General features: G+C 45.2%; 3 protein-coding genes across 3 annotated transcripts in view; 1 reads left to right on the forward strand and 2 right to left on the reverse strand.

Annotated features, from left to right (window-relative positions):
• Positions 1 to 11,760, reverse strand: part of GTF2H3 (general transcription factor IIH, polypeptide 3, 34kDa) — a 21,187-nt gene extending 9,427 nt beyond the window's left edge. Inside the window, 8 exon segments of the mRNA XM_006878392.1 lie at positions 1,449 to 1,488; positions 1,933 to 1,961; positions 2,253 to 2,282; positions 3,351 to 3,413; positions 5,642 to 5,808; positions 8,014 to 8,120; positions 8,922 to 9,001; positions 11,748 to 11,760. Coding sequence (XP_006878454.1) covers positions 1,449 to 1,488; positions 1,933 to 1,961; positions 2,253 to 2,282; positions 3,351 to 3,413; positions 5,642 to 5,808; positions 8,014 to 8,120; positions 8,922 to 9,001; positions 11,748 to 11,760 — 529 coding nt within the window.
• Positions 11,761 to 12,031: 271 nt separating this feature from the next.
• EIF2B1 (eukaryotic translation initiation factor 2B, subunit 1 alpha, 26kDa) lies at positions 12,032 to 21,600 on the forward strand. The gene is made up of 9 exons (XM_006865367.1): positions 12,032 to 12,044; positions 13,585 to 13,686; positions 15,194 to 15,330; positions 15,426 to 15,542; positions 17,987 to 18,103; positions 18,963 to 19,027; positions 20,214 to 20,289; positions 20,715 to 20,840; positions 21,445 to 21,600. The coding sequence occupies exons 1-9, from the start codon at positions 12,032 to 12,034 to the stop codon at positions 21,598 to 21,600; spliced, it is 909 nt and encodes a 302-aa protein (XP_006865429.1).
• A 1,282-nt stretch (positions 21,601 to 22,882) lies between these two features.
• The window catches only part of DDX55 (DEAD (Asp-Glu-Ala-Asp) box polypeptide 55), an 18,800-nt gene continuing 14,019 nt past the window's right edge, over positions 22,883 to 27,663 (reverse strand). Inside the window, exons 10-14 of the mRNA XM_006865368.1 lie at positions 26,859 to 26,951; positions 25,834 to 25,948; positions 24,941 to 25,109; positions 23,437 to 23,729; positions 22,883 to 23,065 (exon numbers count right to left, since the gene is read on the reverse strand). Of these exons, the coding sequence (XP_006865430.1) occupies positions 22,892 to 23,065; positions 23,437 to 23,729; positions 24,941 to 25,109; positions 25,834 to 25,948; positions 26,859 to 26,951 (844 nt within the window). The 3' untranslated portion in view covers positions 22,883 to 22,891. The remainder of the gene's footprint in view (positions 23,066 to 23,436; positions 23,730 to 24,940; positions 25,110 to 25,833; positions 25,949 to 26,858; positions 26,952 to 27,663) is intronic.

Below are 27,663 nucleotides of genomic sequence, written 5' to 3' on the forward strand. Positions count from 1 at the left end.
CAACTCAATCCACCACAGCACGACAGACAGACAAGTGGTGGCCGTTTGGTTTTATGTCTATACTGTCTCTTTAAATTTCAATGTCAATCTTGATACAATCCTGATATAATCAAGATACATATAAGATACAATCAAGATGTTCTCTCCTAATCCTATCAATCCTGGTATAGATCTTATAGATCGCATAATTAACTGTCAGATTAGTGATGTTATTAAGTGCACTGGAGTCGGTTCCCACTCATTGAGACCTTGTACAGGGTTTTCAAAAAAGTGGCTGGTGAGTTTGAACCACCGACCTTGTGGTCCAGGGCTTTATCTCACAGCACAGGTAAGCTGAAAATATTTTTGTAGCATATTCTTTTTCATTCTTGTTTGGGATTTTTCTTTTTATGGGCTTGTTGTGATTAAGTGCTGTTCAGTTGGGTCCAACTCATAGAGATCCAGTAATACGGTTTCCAAGGAGCAGCTGGTGAGTTTGAACCACCAACTTTGCAGTTCAAACCAATCTAGCAGCTGAGAGCTTATCCTACTGCACCACACCAGGACTCCTTTTATGGAGAAGGAATCTTTGAAGTTTCCCATCATGCTTAGCAAGACATTCAACTCACCGTATGTCAAGATTATAAATACATACATTCTTCTAGCGCTGTTATTACTTGAAATTTTAAACTAATTACTGCTTGACATTTCCCAGAATGTATTCAAGTGTAATCAGCGAGATATGGACTGGCTTAATTTTTTTTCCTCCTAAATAACCAACCAATTAGGCCATGATTATATTGAGATGTACATTTTCTTTCCATGTATTTGAAGACATCAAAACGCCATCAATGGATTCTGACTGAGAGCAAGCCCAGAGGGTAGAGCAGAACTGCTCCGCTTGATTTCCAAGGCCATGAATCTCTATGGAAACAGACTGCCTCAGTCTTTCTCCCACAGAGGGAGCTGGTAGGTTTGAACTGCTGACCTTTCAGTCAGCAGCCCCATGCTTCACTCACTGTGCCACCAGGGATCCTGACTAATTTGAAACGTGTGCTTATATCAAAAGTCAAATTCCCACAGAGACGTGGCGTTAGTTCCAGTTTTTCCCATCTTCTATTTGTCTGTACTGCGGGGACCTGGCAGCACCATAGGATAAGCACTGGACTTCTGACCACGTCGGTGGTTCAATCCCACAAACCGTTCCATAGGAGAAAGATGAGACTTTCTGTTCCCTTAAAGATTTACAATCGTGGAAACTCTGTATAGGATCAGAGTCAGAATCGACTCGATGGCAGTGGATCCCAGCACTACACTGTTACTACAGCCGACTGCTTTAGAATTTGCTTTCCTCCCTACTAGTCTCCTTCACACAGGTCTTGGCTATTCTCAGAGATTCAGCCTTCCAAGTGGATCTAACTTTCAACTTTTGAATTTCTCTTTTAAGTTTCCACCACTCACTCTATCAGGGGGAAAAAACAAAAACAGATATTCTGAAACGTCACTTGACTTAACCGTTTAATTTTCGGAAAATTGGCATGCAAGGGCAAAGCTTGCACCTCCATTTATTTATTTATTTTTAAAGTTTTTATCGTGAAATGAGTGAAATGCACCTCCATTTATTTCGTTCTTTCATGTTTCTCAAAATTTTGAAGTTTTTCTTCATGTGCATTTTATACATTATGTGTTAAATTACTTCCAGACATTTAATATTCATTGCTCTGATTGTAAGAGGAGTTGTATTTCCCATTAAGTTTTCTAATTGGCTATAGAGCTTGTGAGAGCCCTGGTGTGGCACTGTAGGATAAGCACTAGATTGCTGACTGCAAGGTCGGCAGTTCAAACTCACCAGCTCCTCTTTGACTCTATACAGGATCACTTGGTTAGAACCGACTCCACAGCACATGGCAACACACCAGCAGTAAATGACAGCATTGATTTTTAAAATCTTACCAGTATCCTTGACTTCATTTCCTGGTTATCTAGAAAGAGAAACAGAAAAGATTACAATTTCACAAAGTCTTCTGACATACTTTTAAGCCGATTTGTAAACAGTTCACAATTCTTATGTGGCACTGTGGGTTAATGCACTGGACTGCAAGGTCTCTTTGAACCGCAAAGTCAGGGGTTCAAGCTCACCAGCCGCTCCTCAGAAATGCTATAAAGGATCACTGTGAGTCGGATCCGACTCCATGGCACTAACAACAAAAGCAATCCTTAGAGTACTAAATTAAGTAAGACTGCTGCTCTCATAGGAAAACATAGACACTTACCTTTAACTTCCTTGTTCATCCTGTGAATGTCTTATTTTACTAGCATTAAGGAATAAAAAAGAAAATCTATTTCATAAACATTTATAATAAACAGGAAAATGACATCAAATTTTAATTAATGCACTTTCCACCTAAAGCCAGTGTCCCCTTTACCATGATAAACACTCAAGCAAGAGTCATCAAGGATTTCTAACACTAACCCTCTGCACTCCATTGGGGTTTGTAATGCCATCAAACATGACCTTGGATACCCCACAGATTAAAATGATCACCATGTGGCTGTTCTGTGATTAGCCACAAGATCCTAGATTTGAATACAAGACTCACCCATAAATCACTAAGTCAATCAGAAAATAACTTGGAATACAACAAAGGTACCCACATACTTTCAATCAAGACAAAAGAATCGCCCAACACCATCAAAGATAAGTTACAGATAAGTAAATAATATAAGACTGGGAGAACACGTTCAAATGGGCAGACATCTGAAATGCTGAGCAAGCTGCCCCTAACCCTTTGCTAAATGCAAAAGACCCAGTCACCTTGGAGAAGCAGCTACTTGCTTATTAAGTTTCCGGGTCAGTAAAAGGCTTTTAAAATCAAATACTGTCCCTAATACAAGGAAGACGGGACAAAAAGAAAAACCCAACCAACATATCAAAGTAAGAAACAGTGGCATGCATGCTGGGAAGGAGACTAGGGGAACTTGTTCTCTAATGCTCCCCATTTCCAGAGCTTTCAGTTCCTCTTGTAACATTTCAAAGGCAGGATCAATTCAGTTTCTGTATCACTTTAGAGTACTCAGGTCTCCCAGCCACGTGAACACACAGGGTCCTAAGAAATAGGACAAGCTAAGATCTGCTTACTAGAGAAGGAACAGCCTGGTGGGTACTGACAGAAAGGTTGGTGTTTCACCCCCCACCAGCTGATCCTCGGGACAAAGGGGAGGCTGCCGCTTCCAAAGCTTTACAGCCTCAGAACCTCTGTGGGTCAGTTCTATTCTCTCCTATGGGTCTGCTGTGAGCTGAAACAGACTCAGTAGCAACATGTCGTTCATTACAGAAAATGACATCAGGATGATGAAGGCAGTAAGGATACAGCAGAGGGCTTTGGCAAGGGATCCTGCCAGTAGAGACTCCGTATGCTGACCCTTTATGTCACCTGCAAATAATAAAACATTAAACAGGAAATGTTAAAGTACTTTCTTGATCTGAAATCATTTTCTAACCAAAGCATTCTTCTCCGTGAATGAAATTAAACAGTGACATATCCAAACTCATTTTTAAAACACAGTGAATAGAAAGCAGAGATTCAAACAGAGACTGGTACACCACTGTTCAAAGCAGCACTATTCACAACAGCCGAAAGGTAGAACCACCCAGGCCTCCATCAACAGACACATGAAATGTGGTCCATCCAGACAACGGATTCTCACTCTGCCATAGAGGGGAATGATGCTCCAACATGGCTGAACCTTACACACATGATGCTCTATAGAAGAGTAACCTTGGAAGTTGTGTTGGGGTACAGGACTCAGAAGACCAGTTAGAAGGTGCTGAATTATCTAGAACCATAATTTTTCAGCCAGGGACATTCTGGCCCCCGGAGGACATCAGGCAGTGTTTGGAGACATATTGATTGTCACAACTAGGATGGGTACACTGGTATCTAGCAGGCAGAGACCACGGATGCTACTCAGCATCCTACAATGCACAGAACAAGCCCCCACAACAAAGAATCATCCTGCTCAAAATGTCAATCGTGCCGAGGCTGAGAAAGCCCAGGTCTAGATGACAGATGAAGGAGCTCTGATAGCGCAGTGCTTACAAGTCAGGCTGCTAACCTCAAGGTCGGCAGTTCAAAACTACCAGCCATTCCGTGGGAGAAAGATGAGGCTTTCTGCTCCCATAAAGATTTATAGCCTCGGAAACCCTATGCATGTTCGCTATGAGTTGGAACTGACTCCTTGGCACACAGCCACCTCCACCAGATGACAGGTGAGAGGAGCTGATTCTGGAGATGTTTCAGAGGTGGAATTGGGAGGCTGTCCATAGCTGATTAGATGTGGGGTGTGAGGAGAAAGGAGTCAAAAAGCAGAAAGCTCAGGATTCAGACAACTAGGTGGGTGAGGATGAGAGACCCAGAAATTCTGGTGTAGACGCTGCAGGTTAATGAGCTGGGCAGTAACGTCGGCGGTTCAAGCTCACCAGCCACTCTTCAGAAACCCTACACAGGGTTGCTCTGTTGTTAACAGCAAGGATGAAAGACAAGGACTGGAAATGGTGATGAGGCTAAGATAAGAAGATAATGAAACTTTTGTTGTTGTTATTGTTAAATGTTTTTGAGTCGGTTCTGACCCATAGCGACCCTGTATATGGCTTCCTAGGAGCGGTCAGGAAGCTTGAACCACCAACCTTGCAGTTCAAAACAACTCTGCAGTCCAGCACATTAACCCACAGCACCACACCAGGACCCTGGAAACTAGCTTGGGGCATGTGAATTTTAAAGAGCCTGTGGGGGCCCAAAGTGGAGATATTTGCAGCTAGACAGAAGGCAGGCTCAGAGGCATGGATTGGCAAGTGTTCATATATGAACAATCATGAAAGACAACAGAGGGTGAAGACATTCAGAGGAAGAAAAGAAGAACATAATGTGTACAGTAAAAACATTTTTGGAGAGAAGACCAAGGAAAAACAACAAATGGAAACTAAGAAGGAATGGTCCAGAAAAGAAGAGAAGGTGGTCAATAGATGTCCTGAGAAGACAGCATGTGTTCCAAGAAGGAAATGTTGGCCAACAATGTCAAATGCCAGAGGGGTTCGGCAAATAATGTAGACTTCAAAAAGATGGTTTTATAAAAGAGTAAGAGTATTTGCTGTAGATTGAATTGTGTCTCAAAAAAATACGTGTGTCAATCTGAACCTCTGTGCCTGTGATTATCACCTTAGTTAGGAATGTGTTGTCTTTGTTACGTTACTGAGGCAGGTTTAGCGTAGGGTAAATTTTGAATTAATCTCTTACAAGATCTAAAAGGAGATTCAGCCAGCAGATATAGGTAAGACAGATGTCATGCCTCACAGAGACCTCCAAGGAACAAGGAAACAGAAGCTAGAGAGACAATGTGCCACCCTCAGAGCCTAAATAGAGAAAGCCTTTCCCTGGACTCAGTGCCCTGATTCCTAAACTAGGAGAAAATCCATCTCTAGTTACTAAAAGCACACACAACACTTGTGGTATTTCTGTCAAAGCAGTCCTACATAACTAAGACAATGTCTGAGTAGATAATATCAAGAACCTCAAATCTTTGATGTAAACCTTTAAGGGCATTCAAATTCAACTCCTTTTGAAAAAAAGCAACATGGGAAAGAAAGAAAGGAAAAAGCTGTTACTCTTGGTCATTAGGTCTTTAATCTCTTCAGCAATAACTTCATTTGCTGCTGTTAACAGCTCATATTTTCCATCTTTACTTCCTGAGGGATTCAATTCAGAAGAAGGATTTCCGGGCTCTCCAAAGAAGTCTCCCAGTCTGCCATTCTTACCGGGATATAAGAATCGACTGAAACGGAAAAAAAAAAAAAAAAAAAACACCTAGTTACACCTGGACACGTTGCCCTCATCCAACAGCAAAATAAAATTAATTAGGGGAAAAAAAAAAAAAAACCAATTCTGGATGTCCAAGATATGATAAAAAGTTAGTTTTCCTAAGTACACAAAATAGGCAAACTGGCGAACCTGAGTCCACCACAACAGAATGTTGGGGTGCTTCCAGCTGTTTGGGGAGCTTCCAGCTGTGCCGTCCAGTCTACTGTCTCAAGACAGTCAGAAGGGACTCGTGCCAAAGTCGAACTCACTTCTAGCTTACTCTTCGAGGTGTATGGTATCTACCCTAATAGTCATAAAACATGGTCCGAGGACCCCTGAGAAAGCTCATGTGCTTTATGACTCTTGTGGTTCTCAGTTTACATTCGACAATTCACACACCTCTTGTTTCATCTCATTGCCTGCAATCCCTACAAGTTAACATCACTCATCCCACTTCCTCCCTGTGTGCCCTGTTTCCATTCCTCCTCTTCTCCTAACTCATTGGAACTTTATCCTCTCAGAGCAGTTGGTAGCAGAAACTTCTAGCTATTCTTAGGTTCACGGATGCTGATGTTGGCGGGGTGCATTCATCCACTGGACCCACTGTTTCCATGCATCTTCAATTTTCATCACTCATCTTTCTAGAGGACACTTTTGATGATTATAAAAAACTGAAAGTTTTGTTAGAAGTTCCACCGATATGCTAACATGATGGGGTCATCTTTTCACTCAATGCTGATGGAACATATGGGTGGTGATGGGTCTGGCAGTCCAGGGGTTCATTAATGTGCACAAGGTGGTCAGGCTTCTTGCTTGGGTAGAGGACAGTGAAAACCAGAAGACTGAAGCCCTGGGTTACCCTTCAGGTCTGGAAACGAACTCACTTCCAAGGCTGAATTTTCAGTCAAACCCCAGATAGGTGTTTGTTTAAGGGGAGCAACAGCAGGGGGAGAACCACACACCTTAGAAGAAGCAACCGTCTGAGGTCAAAAGGGCAACATTTACGATGACGTGGAGAGATGGAGCAGCTGGGGATTCTAGACCCAGAGAGGGAGAGGGGCTGTGTGCTGACAACCAGGGGGCAGGCTTGCAGGGTATACCCTTTGGTTGGTTGATGATGCATGGAGGGGATTGTAACCATGGCAATGCAATGATATATGATAGGATGAATGTAAAACTAAAGTTCTCCCACATAAACTATCACATAATTCACAATAAAGCATTAAAAAAAAAAGGGGCGGAGGGGAGGGCAATATTTCCCCAGAGACAACGTTCAAAAGCTTTAGGGAAAAGGCGGATTGTTAACAGAAAGTACAGGGAGGAAGCGGCATGAGTACTTTACATTGTGGAAACTGCAATCAGTGAGAAGAAACAAAACACATAAGAATTGTTGAATGGAAAACCACACTGCTCTGTGAATCTTCACTCAATTCACAATAAAAAGGAGAAAAACACAAAACATAGGGGTGATGAGGGATCTGGTGGTCCACGGACTCATTCATCCTACCACAGGAAGTAACTGTAAGGACCAGGGAACCTGGAGAACGGTCCACTAACCTCCTATGAAACATGTTGCGATGCAAGACTCACTGCTATTGCAAAGTGGCATTTCACTGAGACGTACAAGAGCTGGAGCTTACTAAGAAGTCGATTCTACATGCACACGTGATGCAACAAGCAAACACGATCAAAAATACTCATCAAGGAAAAAAAAAAAAATACTCCTAAAGTCTTTATCATCAAGAAGCTCTCCGGTGGTTAAACAGTCAGCAGCTACCAGAAGGTTGGGAGCTAAATTCTACGAGCTCCGCCACAGAAAGATTTACAGCCTCAGAAACCCTGGGGAGCAGTTCTTCTCTGCCGTGTAGGGTCACTGTGTGTTGGATCACCTCAGTGGCATGGGACTCTTGGGGCAGACGGCCACATCTCTTCTTCTGCAGAGCCTCGAGTAGTTCCAATGGTCAGTCTTTCGGTAAGCAGACAAGATCTCACCCCCAGCACCACCAGGATCCCATTCACTATCCACACCTACCAACGCTGCATATGTACCGACTTCTGAGGCCGCAACTACACTCACTGCCACAGAATCTTCTAGCAGCAGAGTACATACGGTGCCAGCTGGCACCAACACTTGAAAACGTGAAGCATTCAGTAGGCAGGGGAGGACCCGCAGCCATACCTTTCCTGAATGTGACTTGCAATCACAGCTAGTTTGTTGGAACGATTCATGAATAAATGGGAGTTTCCCAACACCATCACAGCATCTATGCATTTTGATAGAGTGAACTGTGGGAAAACATAAGAAAAATGAGTTATCTATCCAAATAACAAGGTCACGCTTTGAAAAGTTTAAGACACACAGTTAAAAACGGGCGCAGAAATGCCCCTCCTCCAAAATTACTAGCACGCACAGTAGTGTAGTGGTTATGAATCAGACTGCTAACCTCAGGAACAGTAGTTTAAAACTATCAGCCGTTCCATGGGAGAAAGATGAGGCTCTCTGCTCCAGTAAAGATTTACAACCTCAGAAACTCTATGCAGGGTTGCTATGAGTCGGAAGCGACTCCACGGCACACCACCACCACCACCCCCAACCACCCCAGATTTATAGATTTGGAAACCCTATACAGAGTCGCTGTGAGTTGCAACCGACTCTACGGCACACACCAACAACAACAACAACCAGTATTATATGGACTCGATATATAAAATGCTCAGAAAAGCCAATAGTGCAGCAAGAAGCAGCTCAGTGGCTGCCACAACTTGAGAAGGAAGCAGAGACTGACTGCACACAGGCACAGTGTGTGAATTCTATGGTCTGTAAATTGCATTTTAATAAACCGGCTGTTGTTGTGTTTTAAAACAACATAAATATATCCTTCATTAGCGTAGTGGTTACAAATCAGGCTGTGAACCGCAAGGTCAGCAGTTGGAAACTACCAGCTGTTCCACGGGAGAAAGATGAGGCGTTATGCTCCCGTATAAATTTACAGCCTTGGAAACCCTGTATAGGGTCGCTACAAGTCGGCACCGGCACCAGGGCACACAGCCAGCCAGCCATAGAGCAGCTTCCTAACGCAGTCTTACCTGAGATTCTCTTAATGCTTGCTTTCCCCACCAAATTGGGTTGGCATCAACTACGATGACAAGAAGATTCAATTCATCTTCTGAAAATCACAGTAACAAAAAGGTGTTAGTCTCAGGACAGTGAATCAACGCTGACATTCTCCATTAGTACGTTAAATCAGAGCAAGTACCAGTAAGTGATTCCATATGGTTACCAGCCTACAATCATGAGGTTAACGTTCTTTGAAAATTTTAAAGCTTAATGGGTCCTCAGCAAGCACGTGCCTCCTTTCTGTACCAATGTGCTTTCTCCCTCTTCCTCCTCCATGCCACTGTGTTCTTCCTTGTATCATAGGAGAACATGTCTGACAAATCCAAGGACCCAAAGCAATACTTCCCTGTTCTTCCAAAAGCCTTCCAGGTCTTCCAGCAGGAAGTCCTGGGTGCCTCTTGTCAGGGAAGAAGGAATGCCAGCCTTCTCTGCATCAGGCATTGGCATATCTGGTAGCGTAGCGGTTACGAATCAGGTTGCTAACGTCAAGGTCAGCAGTTTGAAACTACCAGCTGTTCCGCAGGACAAAGATAAGGCTTTCTGCTCCTGTAAAGATGTGCAGCATCAAAAACCCTGTGCAGGGTCACTATGAGTCGGAACTGACTCCACAGTACTTAACAACAAATTCCATTTTATCCTTAATACCAACCCAACAAGGGACATGTAATTATTATCTTTGATAAGATATCCCCCATCACCTTTTTTTTACTTGTAACTCTGGATGGCATACTTTAAAAATTGGTAGCATGATTTCTCTCTTTAAAAAAATAAACAAATAAATAAACCCACTGCCATCAAATGGATTCCAATTCACAAGGACCCTGCATAGGGCTTCCAAGGCGTAATTCACAAGGACCCTGCACAGGGCTTCTGAGGCTACCGGAGCAGACAGCCTCATCTTTCTCTCATGAAGTGACTAGTAGGTGTGAACCACCAACGTTGTGGTTAGCAGTCCGGCACTTATCCTACAGCGCCACCAGGGCTCCTAACGTGTTTTCTCTGAACTCAGTCACTGCCACGGAGTCAATTCCGACTCCTAGCGACTTTGTATAGGGTTTCCCAAGCTGCAGATCTTTACGGGTGCAGCTTTGTCTCTACTGGTACATAAAATAATAACAGTTTGTAGTCCATGTTGTCTCAGATTATATGAAATATCGTATTTTCATTTTTTTTTTTTTTAAAAAGGAAGTTGCTCAGTCACATGGCCTGCTCGCAACTGGCAAACAAAGCCCACAATCTGCTTGACTTTCGACTGTGATTTTTCATTAACCTACTTAATGTCTCTGATCACCAGCAGCCCAAAGAACCCTCTTCTATTGATGTTTAGCACTCACTACCTCATGTTATAGGAGTCCTGGGCGGTGCTGTGGGTTAATGCGCTGGACTGCAAGGTTGGTTTGAACCACAAGGTTGGCGGTTCAAGCTCACTAGCCACTCCTTAGAAACCCTTTACAGGGTCGCTGTGAGTTGGAACAAACTGGAGGGCATTTAATGACACCACCTCAGATTACAGTTAGTTGTGTTTCCATTCTCTCCCAAATCCTGCCCACTGGACTGTGAAGTCCGTAAAGAATTATTTTTGCTACTCCAGGGATAAATGAAATAATAATATAATTCATACAATAAAGTGCCCAGCACAGAAACAGCAGTTAAAAATTGTCTCTCCTACATGCCCAGTCTGTTCCACCCATGTCATTAGCCTTGTTCCTCACCAGGTTCCACCTCACAATTCTAAGGACCATTATACTGGACAGCCTGAGAAAAAGACAGCACATTGCCTGTGCGGAGTTGTGTGTTTCAGCCCATCTAAAATGATTGTGAGTTTCTTGCTTTGGGTCACCACCTTCTCAGCTATAACTAAGATAACAAAGCTGGGGTGGTTCACCTCTAGGGATGTGTCTTGCATTAAAACAGATCCAGGAAGGACCGACAATTTTTACAAACTTCAGAATGGGTCTCCTGGTTTCTACTCTGGCACCCACATTTTCTACACTGCAGGCAGAGTGATCTTTCAAATATGTCAATCAGTTCATAACTTTCCTTTGCTGGGGTCTGCACCCAGTAGCTTTAGCTCAAGCTACAAGGTCCTGCTTGATCTGGCCCTGGAAGCTATCTGGTCTCATCCTCTAACACTATCTTCAGTTCACTTTGCTCCAGCCATCCTAAGTCATCAGGCTGACAGTTTAATGTATAAGTAAATGCCTGCCCATCTTGTTATACCCGACTTGGCCAGCCCAGGGTCTTTGCACTTGGAATGCAAGCCTTCAGCAAATGCTTAAGAGTAGTTTGAAACATCACGGTCTTCCCTGAACTATGTAAAGTAGTTTTTGCTCGTTCACCGGTTAGGCACTGCCTACCACATCATCCAACTATCTTCTTGGCTCTTGCCATTCCTTGAAATTACGTCTATCTACTTGCTTACTGCCTGTCTCGACCACTGGAATGCAACAACAATCGTGTTCTCTGCTGTCTTCCCAACACATAACATAATGCTTAGCACACTGTTGTTATGAAGAGCCGTCGAGTCAGTTTCGACTCACAGCGACCCTGTATAAGGTTTCTGAAGAGCAGCTGGTGGGTCTTAACTGCCGACCTTGTGGTTCGCAGTTCAAGGCTGATCCTACAGCGCCACACCAGAAGTCGCACATAGTAGGCGCTCCATATTTACTGAGTGAAGGAATAAATGAATGCATCCGCTATTCCTCTAGAAACCAAATACACGTCCCACCCAGCCCAAAAGCTGCATTCCATTTGGCCGGTCCTGGTCTAGTACAGTCATCTTGCTCCTCTCTCACCGTCCGAGACCATGATGATCCCAACCTCTCCGCGCTGCGTCAGCAGTAACTTATCTAAGCTCCGGAACCCGCAGGCTTCGACTTCCGGCGCCGCCCAGTGACGTAATTGTTTCGCCAAAGACGCGCGCCGTAGTCGTGGTCACGTCTCCGGCGCACCGGAAGCAGTATCAGAGCGGCGCCGCGCGCTGTCAGACTCTTTGGCTTGGACCCGGCACACTCGCGGGAACCATCGAGGCTGAGCGGGATTTTTACGTCGTCTCGGACTTCGCTGTCCGAAGCGCACGATGGACAATAAGGGTAAAGTGAAGCGGGGAGGGACGGGGGTGCTGGGCCTAAAACGGGGCGGGATTCCCCATCTCGCACGCCCGCACTGGGCTCTTTAAAGAAGAAGGTGCTTTCTGCAGTACATACTACATCGCGCTGAGCGTCCCCAGACGCCCCTTCTCCACGTCCCTTCCCATGTCCAGCCAACAAAACAGAAAGACTTTAGACGAAGTGTGCAGGCCCTCGAACGCTAACTTTTTTCACGTGTGAAATAGCAACAAGACTCTGACCTATTGCATCTGTTACAATCTGAAGAGCAAGGCGTAACTGACATACTCCACTAAGACGGTTTTGATGGTAGTTTATAAACTGGAAACCAAGCGGCAAGCTAAATGTATATACTCCCTTTCATGGAAAAAAATAATTTTGTTGGAACCCTACATACATATGTGTAATACAGGCAACCCCTGGACTGCGGTAGAGTGCCATTCAAGTGTGTAGCAAAGTCAGAAAAATTAAGTATGGTTTGTATCTAGCGTCAGTTACTCAGGCATTTGTCTTAGTATATGTTGTTGTTAAGTGCCTTCGAGTCGGTTCCGACTCATAGTGACCCTGTACAGGGTTTCCGAGGCTGTAAATCTTTACGGGAGCAGAACGCCTCATCTTTCTCCCGCGGAGTGGTTGGTAGTTTCGAACTGCTGGCCTTTAGGTTCGCAGCCCGATTCGTAACCACTACGCTAGCATGTACTTAAGTATGCATTTAAAAAAAAACACCACACACTTCCATACACTGAAACATCTTTAACATAATTACACGGTAATAATAATGTTTGATGCACATTGCAAAATAGCATCTGATTGTTATTACAAACCATTGTGTGTACCTCGGATTTTTATAGTAGGCTTTCCCAGAGTTGGTTCTTAACTAGAGGTTCTAGGTAAATTGGTCATTGGTAGCAGGGGAACTGCCAGTATGTGAATATGCTTGAACTAGCCTGCATTCACCCTGTAAGGATGTAGAAGACAGTAGTAATGATGGTTGGCTCACAGTCTTCTAGGACTTGAAATAGAGGATAGGAGGGAGAGCGAATTTTCACTGTCTTTTAGCAGAGCTTGAATTTTATCCCACAGGCCATGGATAACCTTTCAAAATGAGAGAGGAAGAAAGCCTGCAGACAGGAGAGTGATAGCATGTCTGTTTGCATGAACGTTGATTGCGCCCTCGAAGTTTGCGTATAACCAAAGCCACTAAAAGAAAGTATTTCTCACGTGACTTTGTTTCTGAAGTCTGTTATTGCTGGGTAGAGTCAATTTCAACTCACGTGACCCCATGGCACAGATTAGAACTGCCCCACAGAGTTTTCTAGGCCATCAGGAGCAGATCACCAGCTCTCTCCCTGGATCTATCTGCTGGATGGGTTTGAACCACCAACCTTTTAGTTAGCATTTGAGTGTTAAACCACTGTACCAGCAGGGTCCTTTTTTCTTCAGGTTAACATTAATTAATGAATAACTCTCTGGCCTTATCTCCAGCTAAACAAGTTTGATCCGTCACTTTTTTCTCTCTTCCCAGAGTTAATTGAATACTTTAAGTCCCAGATGAAAGGCGATCCTGACATGGCTTCAGCAGTGGCTGCCATCCGGACGTTGCTGGAGTTCTTGAAGAGAGATAAAGGTAGGGGGCAAGCATCCGCACACGTGGTACCTTAGGAATGGCTTCTGATAACTGTTAGAAGCATTGAAAGTGAGACATGTGCGTGCCTGTCTCAGTTCTTACAGCGCCAAACTCACCATCTGCCTTCATTTAAGCTTTCCTTTTAACTCGTAGAAACTCTTTTATCAACAAAGTGCCCTCCCTGCCTTTGTTTAACTTAGAGTATTAGCCATTTTATTTCCAATTCTTTTATTAATGTGAATTTGTTTGGGTAGTTGTTGCTGAGAATGTCCACAGCAGAACATAGACTGATTGTACAGTTTCCCCACATGCCCTTCAGTGACACGGATCACATTCGTCAGCCATAGTCTCACCTGCCTTTTCTGAATTCTTACTCCCCCATTAACAAACTTACTGGCAAAAGAACCCCATTTATTAGTAAACTTCCCTTCCATCAGAGTTGTGCTAAGTGCTATTAAGTCAGTTTCAACTCCGAGAGACCCTGGATAGGATTTCCAAGGAGCAGCCTTTCAGTTAGCAGTCCAGTGCTGATTGTCCAGCGCCACCCCATGATAGAACTCTGTTATATCAAGGTAACCTTGAAGTTGATAATCTTGCACTAGTTCAGCCATAAAGTGTTTATGGAACATTTACCCTGTGCCTGACTCTCTGCAGCTGCTAGAGAGAATCTCCTGGAATAGATTCTGGCATTAATGTCATTGTGATCTATTAATTTGAACATCCTAAATGTCAGCACTTAGCTATGCTATTGTTTGTTGTTAAGTGACTTTGATTCGTTTACAATTCATAGCGACCCTGTATGAGTGGCTGTTGAACTTGAACCGCCAACCTTGTGTTTCACACCAACCTTGAAGTCCAGTGCATTACCCCACAGTGCCACCAGCATTTAAGTATAGTATGGCATTGTGTAAGGAAAGTAATTTTTTAAAAAAGCTCTCAAGAGGACTGACTGGAGATAAATCTGTAAGACAGCCTCCAATGTCTTGTGCTTGTCCTTACAGCCTCACCTACACCGCCGTGCAGTTCTGTGTCTCTGCTCGCCACTCCTTTCCCTGCTGTCCCTCCCTGAACTCTGCTGGCCTCTCTTTGTTTCTCATGCTGAGTTTGTTCCCATCACTGGGACTTTGCCTTGGTCTAGTCTAAGCCTAGAACCTTTCCCCACTAGATCCTTATGGGGCTGGATCTGTCCTTAGTCTAGTCTCAGTTTAAACACCACCACTGCCCCCCAGAAGACCACCCTGCCTTAAGGAGCTCTACCACTCTCATGCAACTTTCTTTCTGTCCCCATTCAATCTGTAATTCACAAGCTTTTTATGTGTTTGTGTACAGTCCCACCAGCGAGCAGGGACCAGTATTTCTTGTTTGCTGAGGTGTCCCCACCATTAGGACAGTCCTGACTTCACATGCACACCCACTCAATAGTTACACAAGGGACTACTGAATCTTAGTCCCCTGCAGGGACCGTGGGGCCCAAATGACTCTGCCGTTCCCCATGTGCTCACTCCAGGGGAGACAATCCAGGGCCTGAGAGCCAATCTCACCAGCGCCATAGAAACGCTGTGCGGCGTCGACTCCTCCGTGGCAGTGTCCTCCGGTGGGGAGCTCTTCCTGCGCTTCATCAGCCTGACCTCCTTGGAGTATTCTGTAAGCACCACCCTGCCTCTTCCCTGTCTGCGCACAGAGATGCTCAGCTTCGCCTCCTCCCTCCGCCTCCCCTCACTTTGCTCTCTTCTCCCTAGGATTACTCCAAATGTAAAAAGATCATGATTGAGAGGGGAGAGCTTTTCCTCCGGAGAATATCGCTGTCAAGAAATAAAATTGCAGACCTGTGCCACACTTTCATTAAAGACGGGGCAGTAAGTTGATACATGTCGGTCGTGTGGGGTGGAACTGGAAGCCAGGGCTCTGGAACCAAAATGTTGGGGGTCAAATCCTGCCTCTGCCATTCATTGCTGCGCAGCCTTGGACAAGCTGCTGAACCTGGGTGCGGCCGTTTTTACAGAGGTTAAGTGAGGGTAATAACTGGACCTGGCTTGTATGTAGGGTTGTTGTGAGGATTAAGTGGGATAGTGTGTGTAGAAGACACAGAGCCTGCCTGGCACATATGAGCACTCTGTAAATATAGATGGTAGGAGCCTGGTGACACAGTGGTTAAGCACTCGGATGGTTCAGACCCACCAGCCACTCCATGGGACCAGTGACAGTCTTCTTCTATCATTATTGTTGCTGTAAAGTGCCGTCGAGTTGGTTCCAACCCATTGCGACCTTGTATAGGGTTTCCAAGGAGCAACTGTGGTTTTGAACCACAGACCTTGTGGTTCACAGTCCAGTGCTGACCCTACAACACCATGAAGATGACAGCCTCAGAAACAGGACAGGGCAGTTCTGCTGTCCTTTAGGGTCACTGTGAGTCAGCATCGACTGGGCGGCAGGTATCGGTCACTGTAAACAAGCTGAGAGGGATGCTGAGCCAGCAAAGTGGGCTCTTGACCTAGTGAGGCGCTTACCGAAGCTGTATCCTGACCTAGCGAGGCGTTTACTGAAGCTATATCTTGATTATTATGCATACTTACTGGACTAAATTAATCTAATGGAAATCATCCCAGCACAGCTCTTGCCTTGGTTCAGACTGGTGCAGTTAGCATGGGGTTGAAGCTTGCTTTATAACTTCATCTCAGATGTGACTGCAGAGACACACAGCTGCCAGCATTGATGTTGTGTGAGGGCAGGCCAGAGCTGAAAGGAGAGTCAGTATCACAGCCTAGAACCCAGAACCCCTTTATTGTGTCCCTCCCACTGGTAGACATCCTGCTTGCCGCCTACGCCTCTGCAGAGCTCAAATTAGTGACCTGCAGCTGACTCTTAAATCCAGGCCTGTTTTATTCTCTCTTTCCCAGGCTTTGATGTACAGTAGTGAGTCAGTGATGTTGGTGATGTGAGTGGAACTTGTACAAAAGCCAGTTGCAAACAAAGCTGTTTGTGTCCACGTGAGCTCAGGTGAGGCCTGCCCTCCCTGAAGCCTCGCCCGCCGTTGTTCCGGCTTGTTGGCATTAGGGAGCTCCATGTGCACACGCCCTACATCAGCATCAACTTAGGCTGGACTGAGAGCAGAGCTAGAGCCCTGGGCAGTGCGTTGGCTGCTGTCTGAAAGGTTGGGGATTCAAAACCGTCCAGAGGCACCCCGGGAAAAGGGCCTGGTGGTTATCCACTTCCAAAAACTCATTGTGGAACACAGTTCTGCTCTGATCCCCCTAGGGGCGCCATGACTCAAGTGACTTCCCAGCAACTGGTTTAGCAAGATGCTCATGCTTTAATGTGTAGATGGCATCTTTAATGCAGGGTCTGATTCAGGCCTGGGAGCCTGTGGTTCTAACAAGCTCTCAAGTGAGGCCAAGAGGAGCTAGAGAACTTGCTCCCATCCATCTGGCATTAGTGTTACTCTCCTCCGCTCTGTTCCTTACAACGGAGGCCAGGCACCAGCTGTTTGCCGAGTATCTATGGCCCACAATATTGTTAGATTTAGCCCAGTGTTAAGATTTTTAATTTCGTTGTTGTTAAGTGCTGTTGTTGGTTCTTGAACCCACTGTTGTAACCACTGGGTCACCTCTTCTCACTGAGGGGCTTCCTCTGTATTGCTCACCCTCTACCAAGCATGATGTCCTTCTGCAGGGATTGGTCCCTCTCATCCAAAGTACGAGACAAAGTCACACCAGCCTCTCTTCTGAGGAGCTCTCTGGTGCATCTGTTTGTTATTCAGGCAGTCCATGGTTTATTTTTTAAATCTCATCCTCCCAGAGAAGGTGAGCTTTTGTGGGTCCCCTGTAAAGTACCTGTAGCATCGATGAAGCTCTCGACTTAGAAAATGAGTTCCCAATATTTCAACGCTGAATTCCCAGCTTCTCTGGAAAAAGCAGGTGATCTGGCAGCAAGAGGACATTGCCGCTGGCCTTGCCCACTGTCTTCATTTATTCTCGTGATTTGCCTGATGCCTGTCAGCCCTAGCTGCACCCTGAGCCTTAGAAATTGGGAAAACAGCCTGAAGGAATGGAATGGAGCCTTCAGAAGTGAAGGCTCCTGGGTCTCATGAGAACACCACTTGGGGTCCACTTCTGTCCCTGCCTTGACCCCTGTATGTGGCCTCGAGACTTGGCACTGTCTCAGGACTCCCTCCCAGTGCTTGCTGATGTATACAGGAAGCACGAGGGGAAGCTCTGGGCTCGCAGGAGTAGGCACTATCGTGGCAGACAGTGAGGCGGCATGAGTAGGCCATTCTGTCTGACATAGCTTTCTCTGTCCACAGAGGATATTAACTCATGCTTACTCCCGGGTGGTTCTCAGAGTCCTGGAAGCAGCAGTGGCTGCCAAGAAGCGCTTCAGTGTGTACATTACAGAGTCACAGCCGGATGTGTCCGGGCAAGTATCTCTCTCTATCCAGGTACATGCCCAGCGGTCATTTCCCAGAGCAAACTGAGGATTAGGGCCCATCACAAAAGAAGCAAGAAAGTGGCCCCGTGCTAGGCAGTCAGCATTGTCTCTGGGCCCTTTCAGCCCCGCGAGGAACATCACTGTCAGGACCTGTCCAGTCAGACCTGGTCTTGTTATGACTCACATTGTTGTGCCTCACAGATCCGACAGTTTTCTGATGGACAATAAGTCTGTGGACACCATTTCTCCAATGGGGTGTCCGACAGTTTTCTGATGGACAATAAGTCTGTGGACACCGTTTCTCCAATGGGGTGTGCTTGCTTCATGTCTCCGTGTCCCATTGTGCTCATTCCTACCATAGTTCAAACTTCTGTTTCATGATGTTGCACACTTCAGACTATACTATAGTCTTATACGTACACTTTTTTGTAACTTACACACCAGGAAACTAAAAAGATCATGTGACTTGCTTTATTGAGATACTCGCTCTATGTACAGTAGTCTGGAACCCAACACACAGTATCTCTAAGGTCTGCCTGTAGTTAAATCAGAGAACGAGAGTGATTGTTTTAATCAGGGTTAGGTAACTCACATCTCCATCTACCCAGAATAAAAGCAAAACCATCTCCTTTATCCTGAATGTGTATTTCTTCCCTGGAGCCCCCAAGAGCAGCTAGAAGAGTTTTCCTGATTCTTACTTCCTTCGTCCCAAGTCTTAGGATTTGTCCCTTAACCCATCAACATTAACTGGGTTTCAACCTAACATGATTTATTACTGTCCAATTAAGTGATCACCATCACTGTGGGACTTTCTATGACTCTAATGCTCTCACCATGTCATCTTCAGTAAGAAAATGGCCAAAGCGCTCTGCCACCTCAACGTCCCTGTCACTGTGGTTCTGGATGCTGCTGTTGGGTAAGCATCAGTCTTTCCTTGCCATGTTAACCTTTCCCCAGGGTTAGCTTGTAGCAGGGTTAGCAGATGGAAGGTTTGAGTCCCATTCATAAACTGCTCTGGTTGCATCCCATCTGTTAAATAGCCATTGCATTAAGGTAACAAACTTATTAGCTTGATAATGCTATCCAGCACACAGGGCTGCAGTCTTTGGGGTGGAGGGCAGTTGTGGACATAGTATGTATAAAAAGGTATGTCACTATTGTGAGCAAGATGCCAAGGTCAAGTTAGGGTGGGACTGTGTGTATCCTCAAACACAGGTCAACCACAGTGGCACACAGGGGTCATTTATTCACCCAGACTGTCTCTCCTGAGCCAAGTTCACAAGAGAAGACATGTCCATCTCTCAGCAAGAAAACACGACACAGATGGTTAAGGAAGTTACACAAGTGTTCCCAAGTGCACAGTCTGAGTCTGAGCCACCTAATGGTCTTGTTACACAAGTCAGTTTCCTTGTCCCTACTGTTAAGTGCCATCGAGTCAGTTCCAACCCAACAGTGACCCTACCTAGGGTTTCCAAGAGCAGCTAGTGGGTTTGAAGTGCCGACCATGTGGTTACAATTCCAGCGCTGCTCCTACGGTGCCACATCCGGGTTCCTGAGGACTCCTAAATTGCACAGCACTCGTAACTTCTAATCACAGCAGGATTGTACATTTTTGAGTTGTTTGTAACAAGTTACATAGAACTCATCACAGGAAGCAAAGATAAATACACCTACTCATTAGCAGGTAAAAAAAATCTGCTGACCGTTTTGTGTATAATCGACACACATCTGGCAGTAATGAACACCAAGGTGTGATGTGAGACTAACCCTGGCTATAGTGGGGTGTGGGCCACCACTGTCCATGGTTTGGGGTTATACAGTGATGGAGTCGGCCTCCATTTTAGCATCATCGTGACATGGTCTCTGGAGCGGAACCAGGCTGATGGGTGAAGAGTGGGTGTATTGTTTTGAGAAACTTGCATCAGTTACACAGACATGCGTGTGTGCAGTAGTGTCAACTGTGACTTACTGTAAGGTTCCAAGGTCGTTGTGGGAGGAATTCACCTCAATGACAATGGAACATGAATCTTGGCAGATGATGGCGCTACTCACAAGAGCCAAGAAAACATGAACATAATTTTGGTCTTTTCTCACTTCCTTAGCTATATCATGGAAAAAGTAGATCTTGTCATTGTTGGTGCTGAAGGAGTTGTTGAAAACGGAGGAATTATTAACAAGGTAGGAGCCTAGATTCTCTGCAATTTTTGCTGGAGCACATTGATTTTGGTTAAATTTTCTTCTGCTTTACTTTAGAGCTCCGCCTATTTAAATTAAGAGAGTGTGCATTTATGTCTACTCAGAATCTCTGAAAATGAAGAGATCAGCTCCAAATTTCCATAAATTAAGAGAATGCTCATCTGTGTATAGTCATAATGGCTTCCATTGGGAGTTGGATTCATTACTGTAACCGGGCATGTTGGGCCTGCATGGGATGTTTTACTGCGCTTTCTCTGTCCGTTGCCTGGCTTGGAAACTTCATCCGTCCTCTTAATTAATTACAAAGGCAGACTTGCGCATACACCATGTCCCTTCCCACGCGCTGTTACTTTCCCTTCAGATGTACGGGACTTATCCTTCTCTGTTTCTCTACCCCGCCCCCCCAGATTGGAACCAACCAGATGGCTGTGTGCGCCAAAGCACAAAACAAGCCTTTTTATGTGGTTGCAGAAAGTTTCAAGTTTGTTCGGCTCTTCCCGCTAAACCAGCAAGACGTTCCAGATAAGTTTAAGGCAAGACTTTGACATATTTGAAGGGGAATTTGAGTTGGAATGGGACCTTTTGAAAAGTTGCCGTGCTAACAGTGGGCCACTAAGTGATTTCTCTGTTGCTTTTTCCTCCACCACCTGGTCTTTCCTTCACTTATTCAGCCAATACATGTGCTGAGAGGAGGCACAGAAAGCTGGTCGTTAAGAGTCCAAGCTTCAGCCCAAACTGGGTTCACTTCCCATCTTGACCACTTTCTTCCACGTGGTTTTGGGCAAGTCTTTGAACTTCCGTGTCCATATCTGTAAAGTAGGTTAATTGTACCCAGCAAGGTGATGAGGACTCGCAAGAATCGGGCCAAATGCACGTGCCTAGCACCCAGAACAGTGCTCCTCGAGCGGGTGCAGATGGTCTGGAGCACTAGCGAGGGGCCACGTGTTGTGGGTGTTCCTCCCACTCAAGCCTCTGGCCAGCAAGCCCTGACCCCAGCAGTGCCCGGCTGTCCTCAGGCCATGCTGCCCAGGACTCTCCCCTACTTTCCTGCCGTGGCACACTAACTGCTCAGGCCACCATCTCACCAGCAAGTCCTGAACATTCAGAGTGACTAGTGTCCACTTTCCTCTTTCTCAGTACAAGGCGGATACGCTGCGGACTGGGCGAGACCTCAAGGAGGAGCACCCATGGGTGGACTACACCTCCCCATCCTTAATCACACTGCTGTTCACAGACCTGGGTGTCCTGACGCCCTCCGCTGTCAGTGACGAACTCATCAAGCTCTATCTGTGACCACAGAAGCCTTCCTGTCACCGTCTCGTGTCTGTAACCAGGGCAGGGTGACAAGCTTCCTGACGCCTGCAGGAGCCAGGCCAAGACGGAGCTGTGTAATGGAGAGCTGCACGCCTACTTCAATCCCAGCTCAAGAGCTCTCGTGCTTCTCCAGAGACCCAGCTGATATTTTACTTGTTTCCAGAGACTTCATTCGTTCAGCTTCCAGAAATACAAATTAGTACGGAATACTTGACAAAAGAGGGTGCTCCCTTCATCTTCCCCTGCACTGATGACGTGAGGCCTAATGGCACAGAATCCCCACACCTCTTCACGACATGCCTACCAGCTGCCGGAACACGGCACGTGTGGTGCCTTGTAAAAAATCAAACACATGCCGAACAGATATCAGGCTCCTGGAGATGGGTGCAAGCCAGGGCTGCCATCACCTCCACAAGATCAAGTTAAAACAAGGGGACGTGGTACCAGGAGGATGAGGAAAGCAGATAGGTATGAGACCCCCCATTTCCAGGGACACCTCCTGGAGAATTCATGAAGTGAAGTTATGTGTCTGTGATAAGACACGAAAATCCTTTAAATATGTTTGGGTCCTTTTAAAAATTGTACTTGGGAGTAAATTCAGCATCTTTTCCAATAAAGTCTAAGAAAACTTTTGATACGTTGCTGGGTCTGTGCTCCATGCTGGCCGTCCATCTTGGTGAGAGCACCACGCAGCCAGTCACCCCAAAGACAGTAACTGGTTAACTCAATTTTGTAAATACTCTCCAATAAAGCAGTCTCAGGTCTACCCTCAGAAACACAGTCATCACACAGCACCCTCTCCGAGGGGCTCCGTGCTGAGAGAGCGAAACGAAGCTCTGGGTTAAAAACTCCACAAAGGTCAGGGGTCTGAACAGACTAAGGAATAAAAGAAGGGCTACGATCGAGTGAATTTTAGTATTTTTATATTGTAAAAATAGGTTTAAAAAAAAAAATAGCTACAGAAAAATGAGCTCTTTTAATTTTAGGAGGCCATTAAAATAAATACTGGCGTCTGTTATTTACGCTCCAGTAGTCTTCCACCCCCTCCTGTGAGCGGGCTCTAAGACCAGCATGTCCTGTAACAAACATGCCCAAGTACAAAGTGCCTCTTGTCCCAAAATGAACACCTTTCAGGAGGAGACATGGTAGTCCTCGGGGGGTTCTGCTGCAGTTTGGCCTTCCAGGTGGCGTCAACTACACACCTTCTTTGGTCCCCACGTCCCCTGCATGCTGTCCCTATTCTCCTGCATTAACACAGGACGCTATGGGATCAGGAGTCACCTTCCAAATCCAAGGCCCCCAAATCTAGCTTGCTTGTCCTTTTGCCACCAGTCAACAAGCCCTTCTCAAATTCTTCTTCAGTGATTTTGCCCTTTTTGAACTTTTTCAAGAGTCTAGTATCATGAAGCAGCTCCTCCATGTCCTCATCTTCAACATCGGAACCCTAGGTGCACAGAAACCAACAGATTCTGAGTTCCGCTGGGACTGGCAGCCTGTTACCAGGAGGTGTTCGATTGACTACAACGATCCCCACACCTGAGAGCATCCCAGAGGCAGTACCCCTTCAGGGAAGCAACCAGCCATAGCTTTCTCTGACAGAGCAATGGTGGGTTCAAACCACAAACCTTGAGCACTTAACCCGCTGCGCTACCACAGCTCCTGCTCCCAATTAGCCTGCCACAAAGACAGCAAGTTCCCCACCCTAGTAGGCAAGGTGAAAGCCCCACAACTCCTAATTCCTAAAAACATTCTATATCAATTCATAACAAAAATTGTTCAGAATTCCACATTTAAAAGGAAAATCGCAAATGTTACCTCTTGCCTTTTCCTTTTTTCATTCATTTTTTTCTTCTTTTCTTTTTTGGCTTTCTGCTTGGACCAAGCTTTATTTTTTATGAACTTTCTTCTCCCTTCATTTTCGGTTCTCTCTTGTTGTTTTCGCTCCAATAGCTTCTGCCTCTGCTTTTCTCTGATTTTATCTTTAAATGGGATCGTATCTGTGTTAATGTCCACAGGCACAAACTCAGGAAAGTGCTTCCCTCTGAGCTCTGGCATCTTGGGCATCTTCAGCAGGGCAAAACCTCGAGCAAGACTAGCAAAATCAAGATCTAATTAAACCAAAACATCAGAGTTAGCACATCCAAAATAGGAGCCTTCCAAAAAATTAGCCTTTTCCATGAACTTCCTGAAGTAGTCCCCTCCTATAATGATAAAAAATGATACAATGGAAGGCTCCTCACAGTAGTTTTCCTAATAAAAGATTTAATGGATTTATTTCAATTCTGATAAAAAAAACTAACACAGTAAACAGGAACAGTTAGCATTCAGTGGCCAATTTACTCTTATCTCCATAAAGTCTGGAAAGAATTCCTTTGAAGTGTTTGGAAAAGCATTAACCCTGAAACATGTGTAATAGTCTTAAAAATCGAGGTGAAATTCACATAACATGAAATTCATGCCTAATATTTTTAATGGAAAAATAACTTTCAGCCTTTTAATACTGATATTATGTATGATACATCATGTATAATGATATACATATATTAGGCGTTTAACAAGTAGACCAAAAATCAAACACTGTATTGCATTGGGCAAATCTGCTGCACAAGAGCTCTTTAAAGGGTTGAAAAGCAAAGATGTCAGTTTGAGGACTAAGGTGCACCTGACTCAAGCCATGGTATTTTCAGTAACCTCATATGCATGTGAAAGCTGGACAGTGAACCAGACTGTAGAAAAATTGATGCATCTGAGCTGTAGTGTTGGAGGAAAATATTAAAAGTACCATGGACTGCCAAAAGAACAAACTGATCTGTGTTGGAAGAAGTATAGCCAGAGTACACCCTGGAAGTCAGGATGGCCCAGTCCTTGGAGAAGGAGATCATGCTTGATAAAGTGGACAGTTGGAAAAAAAGAGGAAGACCCCCAATGAGATGGATTGGCTCAGTGGCAGCAGCAATGGGCTCAAATATAATGATTGTGAGGTTGGCACAGGACTTGGCAGTGTTCCGTTCTGTTCTGCATAGGGTCACTATGAGTTGGTACTGACTCAATGGCACCAAACAACGAGTCAGAACCAACTCAGTGGCATCTAACAAACAACAACAAGGAACCTTGGTGGTACAATAAGTTACACACCGGGCCGTTAACTGAAATGTTACTGATTCAAACCCACACTGCTTTCCATGGGAGACAGATACGGCACTCTCCTTTAGTACTGGTGACAGCTCTGGAAACCCTGTGGGGCAGTTCTGTCTGTCATGAGTGGGAATGGAATCAGACATTTCAGGTGGACACAGTACATGAAAGAAATCCAACTCACCTTTTAGCCTGAAGATAAGGTTACACTCATGCTTTGCGTAAGCTTGGATGAACGACACAAACGCTTTCATTCCCTTTTCAAACATAGCTCTGTCAGCCAGGCCCAGGGCCTTCAGCTTTGGGAGGAGATCCACTGTGTTCTTTTGAAGTCTCATCTCCTGCAGGGGGCACTACACGAAGCCCACAAGCTCACTTTCCTGGGCTGGACTCATCCCCCACCCAATACTAGCTCACCCATGAAACCAAAAGCAAAACCATTCTTTCCATCTCAAAGTGTAAAGCCTGAAGCTCAGATCCAACCCCGGGTTTTCACCTGGTCCATACATTATTTTTTTCCCCAAACATTAACAAAATTCAATTCCTCAAAGAACTTGCAATTTAATGGAAGAGGTGGAAATAAATCCAGCCAACACTTATAAGATTCAATAAAATTCTTAAGACTTTGACCAACAACAATAACACAAAGCTACTGTGTTCTGCTGAAATTCATGAAGCAAAACTGCTATGTTCAACATGTATGTAGAGCCGTGCCCTCGACCACCATCATGATGACTCTTCGAGTTTGTATTTTCTTATTCAAAGTCAAAGATGGAGAGCCCGGTTCACTAGTGACAAAAAAGACTATACATAAATCTTTGACTTGGAAGCATAATATAAAAACAAGTTATGAAAAATTTGTTCAAGGCCATTTTAAAGTCACACCTGGCCCATGGGCCCAAGCACGTACTTAAGAGCGTCAGACCTAGCCGGTCGAGCATGGGCATTGCTGGCCTGGCCCAGGGGAACTGGCTTCCCACCCCAGGTTTTCTGGAAATGAACTGCCTCCGCTACCCCGTTCCCTGGGAACTCTAGGATTCCAGGGCACTCTATGGTCCTGGGGAGACATCAGCTCACCTTTTGGTTAATTGCAAGGAAGTTGATGTAGGACTCCTCCATGGGGAGCAGGAACACCAGCGCACTGCCACCATGGCCAATGCGGGCAGTGCGGCCGCAGCGGTGCACGAAGGCGCTGTGGTCAGAGGCAAAACATGGACAGCCGGTGGGTCCCGTGTGATGATGGCTGAAAGGGACAACTGACTCCCCGCAGCTCAATCCCAACACAGCCCCCTCAGTAGCCTTAGAAGAGCAGGTAGTAATGTATGATTCTCTAAGAAAGGTTTCATGTGAACTTTAATCTGTACACCTATGTAGCTGATTAACAAGTAGGGCATGCTTCTTTTAGCAAACAGGGAAAGAAAGGCAAAGTATATAATAATAAATAAGCTGAGGCCAAATAAGAGGCCTGAGGAGTGAAAAAGGGCAGCAGGGAGGAAAGTAGTCCCTACAACAGTCCAGCACACAAACAGGGCACTATCTTCCCAGGGAGAAAGCTCAGGAGGCAGGAGATCTAGGAGAGGGCACCGGGAACAGGGAAGGAGAGGGAAGAGTACTATTGTACTGAGGGGCCAGGGGAGACCCTTAAAACCACAAATGGACCAACTGTCCAATGGAAAACTAGTCTGCTCTGTAAGTTTCCACCCGAACAAGAAATCAATTTAAAAAGAAAAAATAAAAAGGACAATACTGAAAATCCCGAAAGCCCGCCACCTGGAAGTCATCATCATGAGGGTTTGCGTTTACAGGCATATTGCTAGTTTGGGAGCGTATATTAAGGATATACACCTACTTTTGAGAATAGTCATTGAAACTTTCATATTTGATGTTCTACATTACTTTTTCATTTAAGTATTCTACCATATGCAAGCCTTCAAGAACTTAAAAACCTTTTTAAGTATTTGAAAACACCTTTAACCACTGCAGATGGATCAATATATAGGTACCAAAGATTACTCACCCACTTGTCTATTTTCACTACTTGAAATAAGCCCCTTCCCTCGGCTAGATTCCGAACAGAGCAGGGGACAAGTCCTCAGCCGTACCTTGCATTGCTGGGAGGGTCGTACTGCAGAACCCAGTTTACTTCGGGAATATCGATCCCGCGGGCCATCACATCGGTGCACACTAAGATTCCACTAGAAAATGAGAAGGTGCCAGTCTGAGCGGGGCATCACCATGTTCACCATCATTACACTGTCTTTAGTGATTTCAATGACAATGACACAGATTTACAGATTCTGGAGTCTCAGGACCAAGCATTTCCTGATGAGAAACCTGGCCCTGGGCCCTTCCAATGGCTTCATTTTTTAATAACTGACTCCACCCACATTAACAAATGCCCAGCGCAAAATTAAAGACAGTGAAAGGATTTTTAAATTATTTCCATTAAAAACAAATAACAGGACTTCCAGCAAGATGGCGGACTAGGCAGATGCACTACAGGGACCCTCTACAACAAAGATATGAGAGACCAAATGAAATAGACACAGAAGAAAATTCTGGAACCCTGAACTTAAGAGGAAAGGTTAGATAAGTGGACTGAGTGCTACCTGGGAGGAAGCTAAGCAGGGACAGCAAGAGACAGGAGACTGATTGGAGAACAGCTGGCCAGACATGGCACGACCATCTTGTGAGCAGCTTTGGCAACAGACAGTGGCCTGGCAGAGCAAATTTACATAGACAAAGGGGAAGGCATGATTCCTTCTTTTTCCCCACATTCCCATGGTGACCAGAGATGGGGATGGATCCCACCTTCTTCTATCCCCAGCACAGACCCTGCTCTTCAGGAGTTCGGAGCCACATGGTTGGAAGCTATGACAGCACAAGGCAAGGCCAGCTGCATGCCTG

This window comes from Chrysochloris asiatica, unplaced genomic scaffold, assembly GCF_000296735.1.
Source record: "Chrysochloris asiatica unplaced genomic scaffold, ChrAsi1.0 scaffold00078, whole genome shotgun sequence".
Lineage (NCBI taxonomy): Eukaryota > Metazoa > Chordata > Mammalia > Afrosoricida > Chrysochloridae > Chrysochloris > Chrysochloris asiatica.

What these genes read in the sequence shown, in the direction of transcription:
- EIF2B1 (XM_006865367.1), top strand. An exon ending in TGACCTCCTTGGAGTATTCT is followed by an intron (nt 15,331 to 15,425) that starts GTAAGCACCACC and finishes TCTTCTCCCTAG; the next exon opens with GATTACTCCAAATGTAAAAA. An exon ending in AGCCGGATGTGTCCGGGCAA is followed by an intron (nt 18,104 to 18,962) that starts GTATCTCTCTCT and finishes ATCTTCAGTAAG; the next exon opens with AAAATGGCCAAAGCGCTCTG.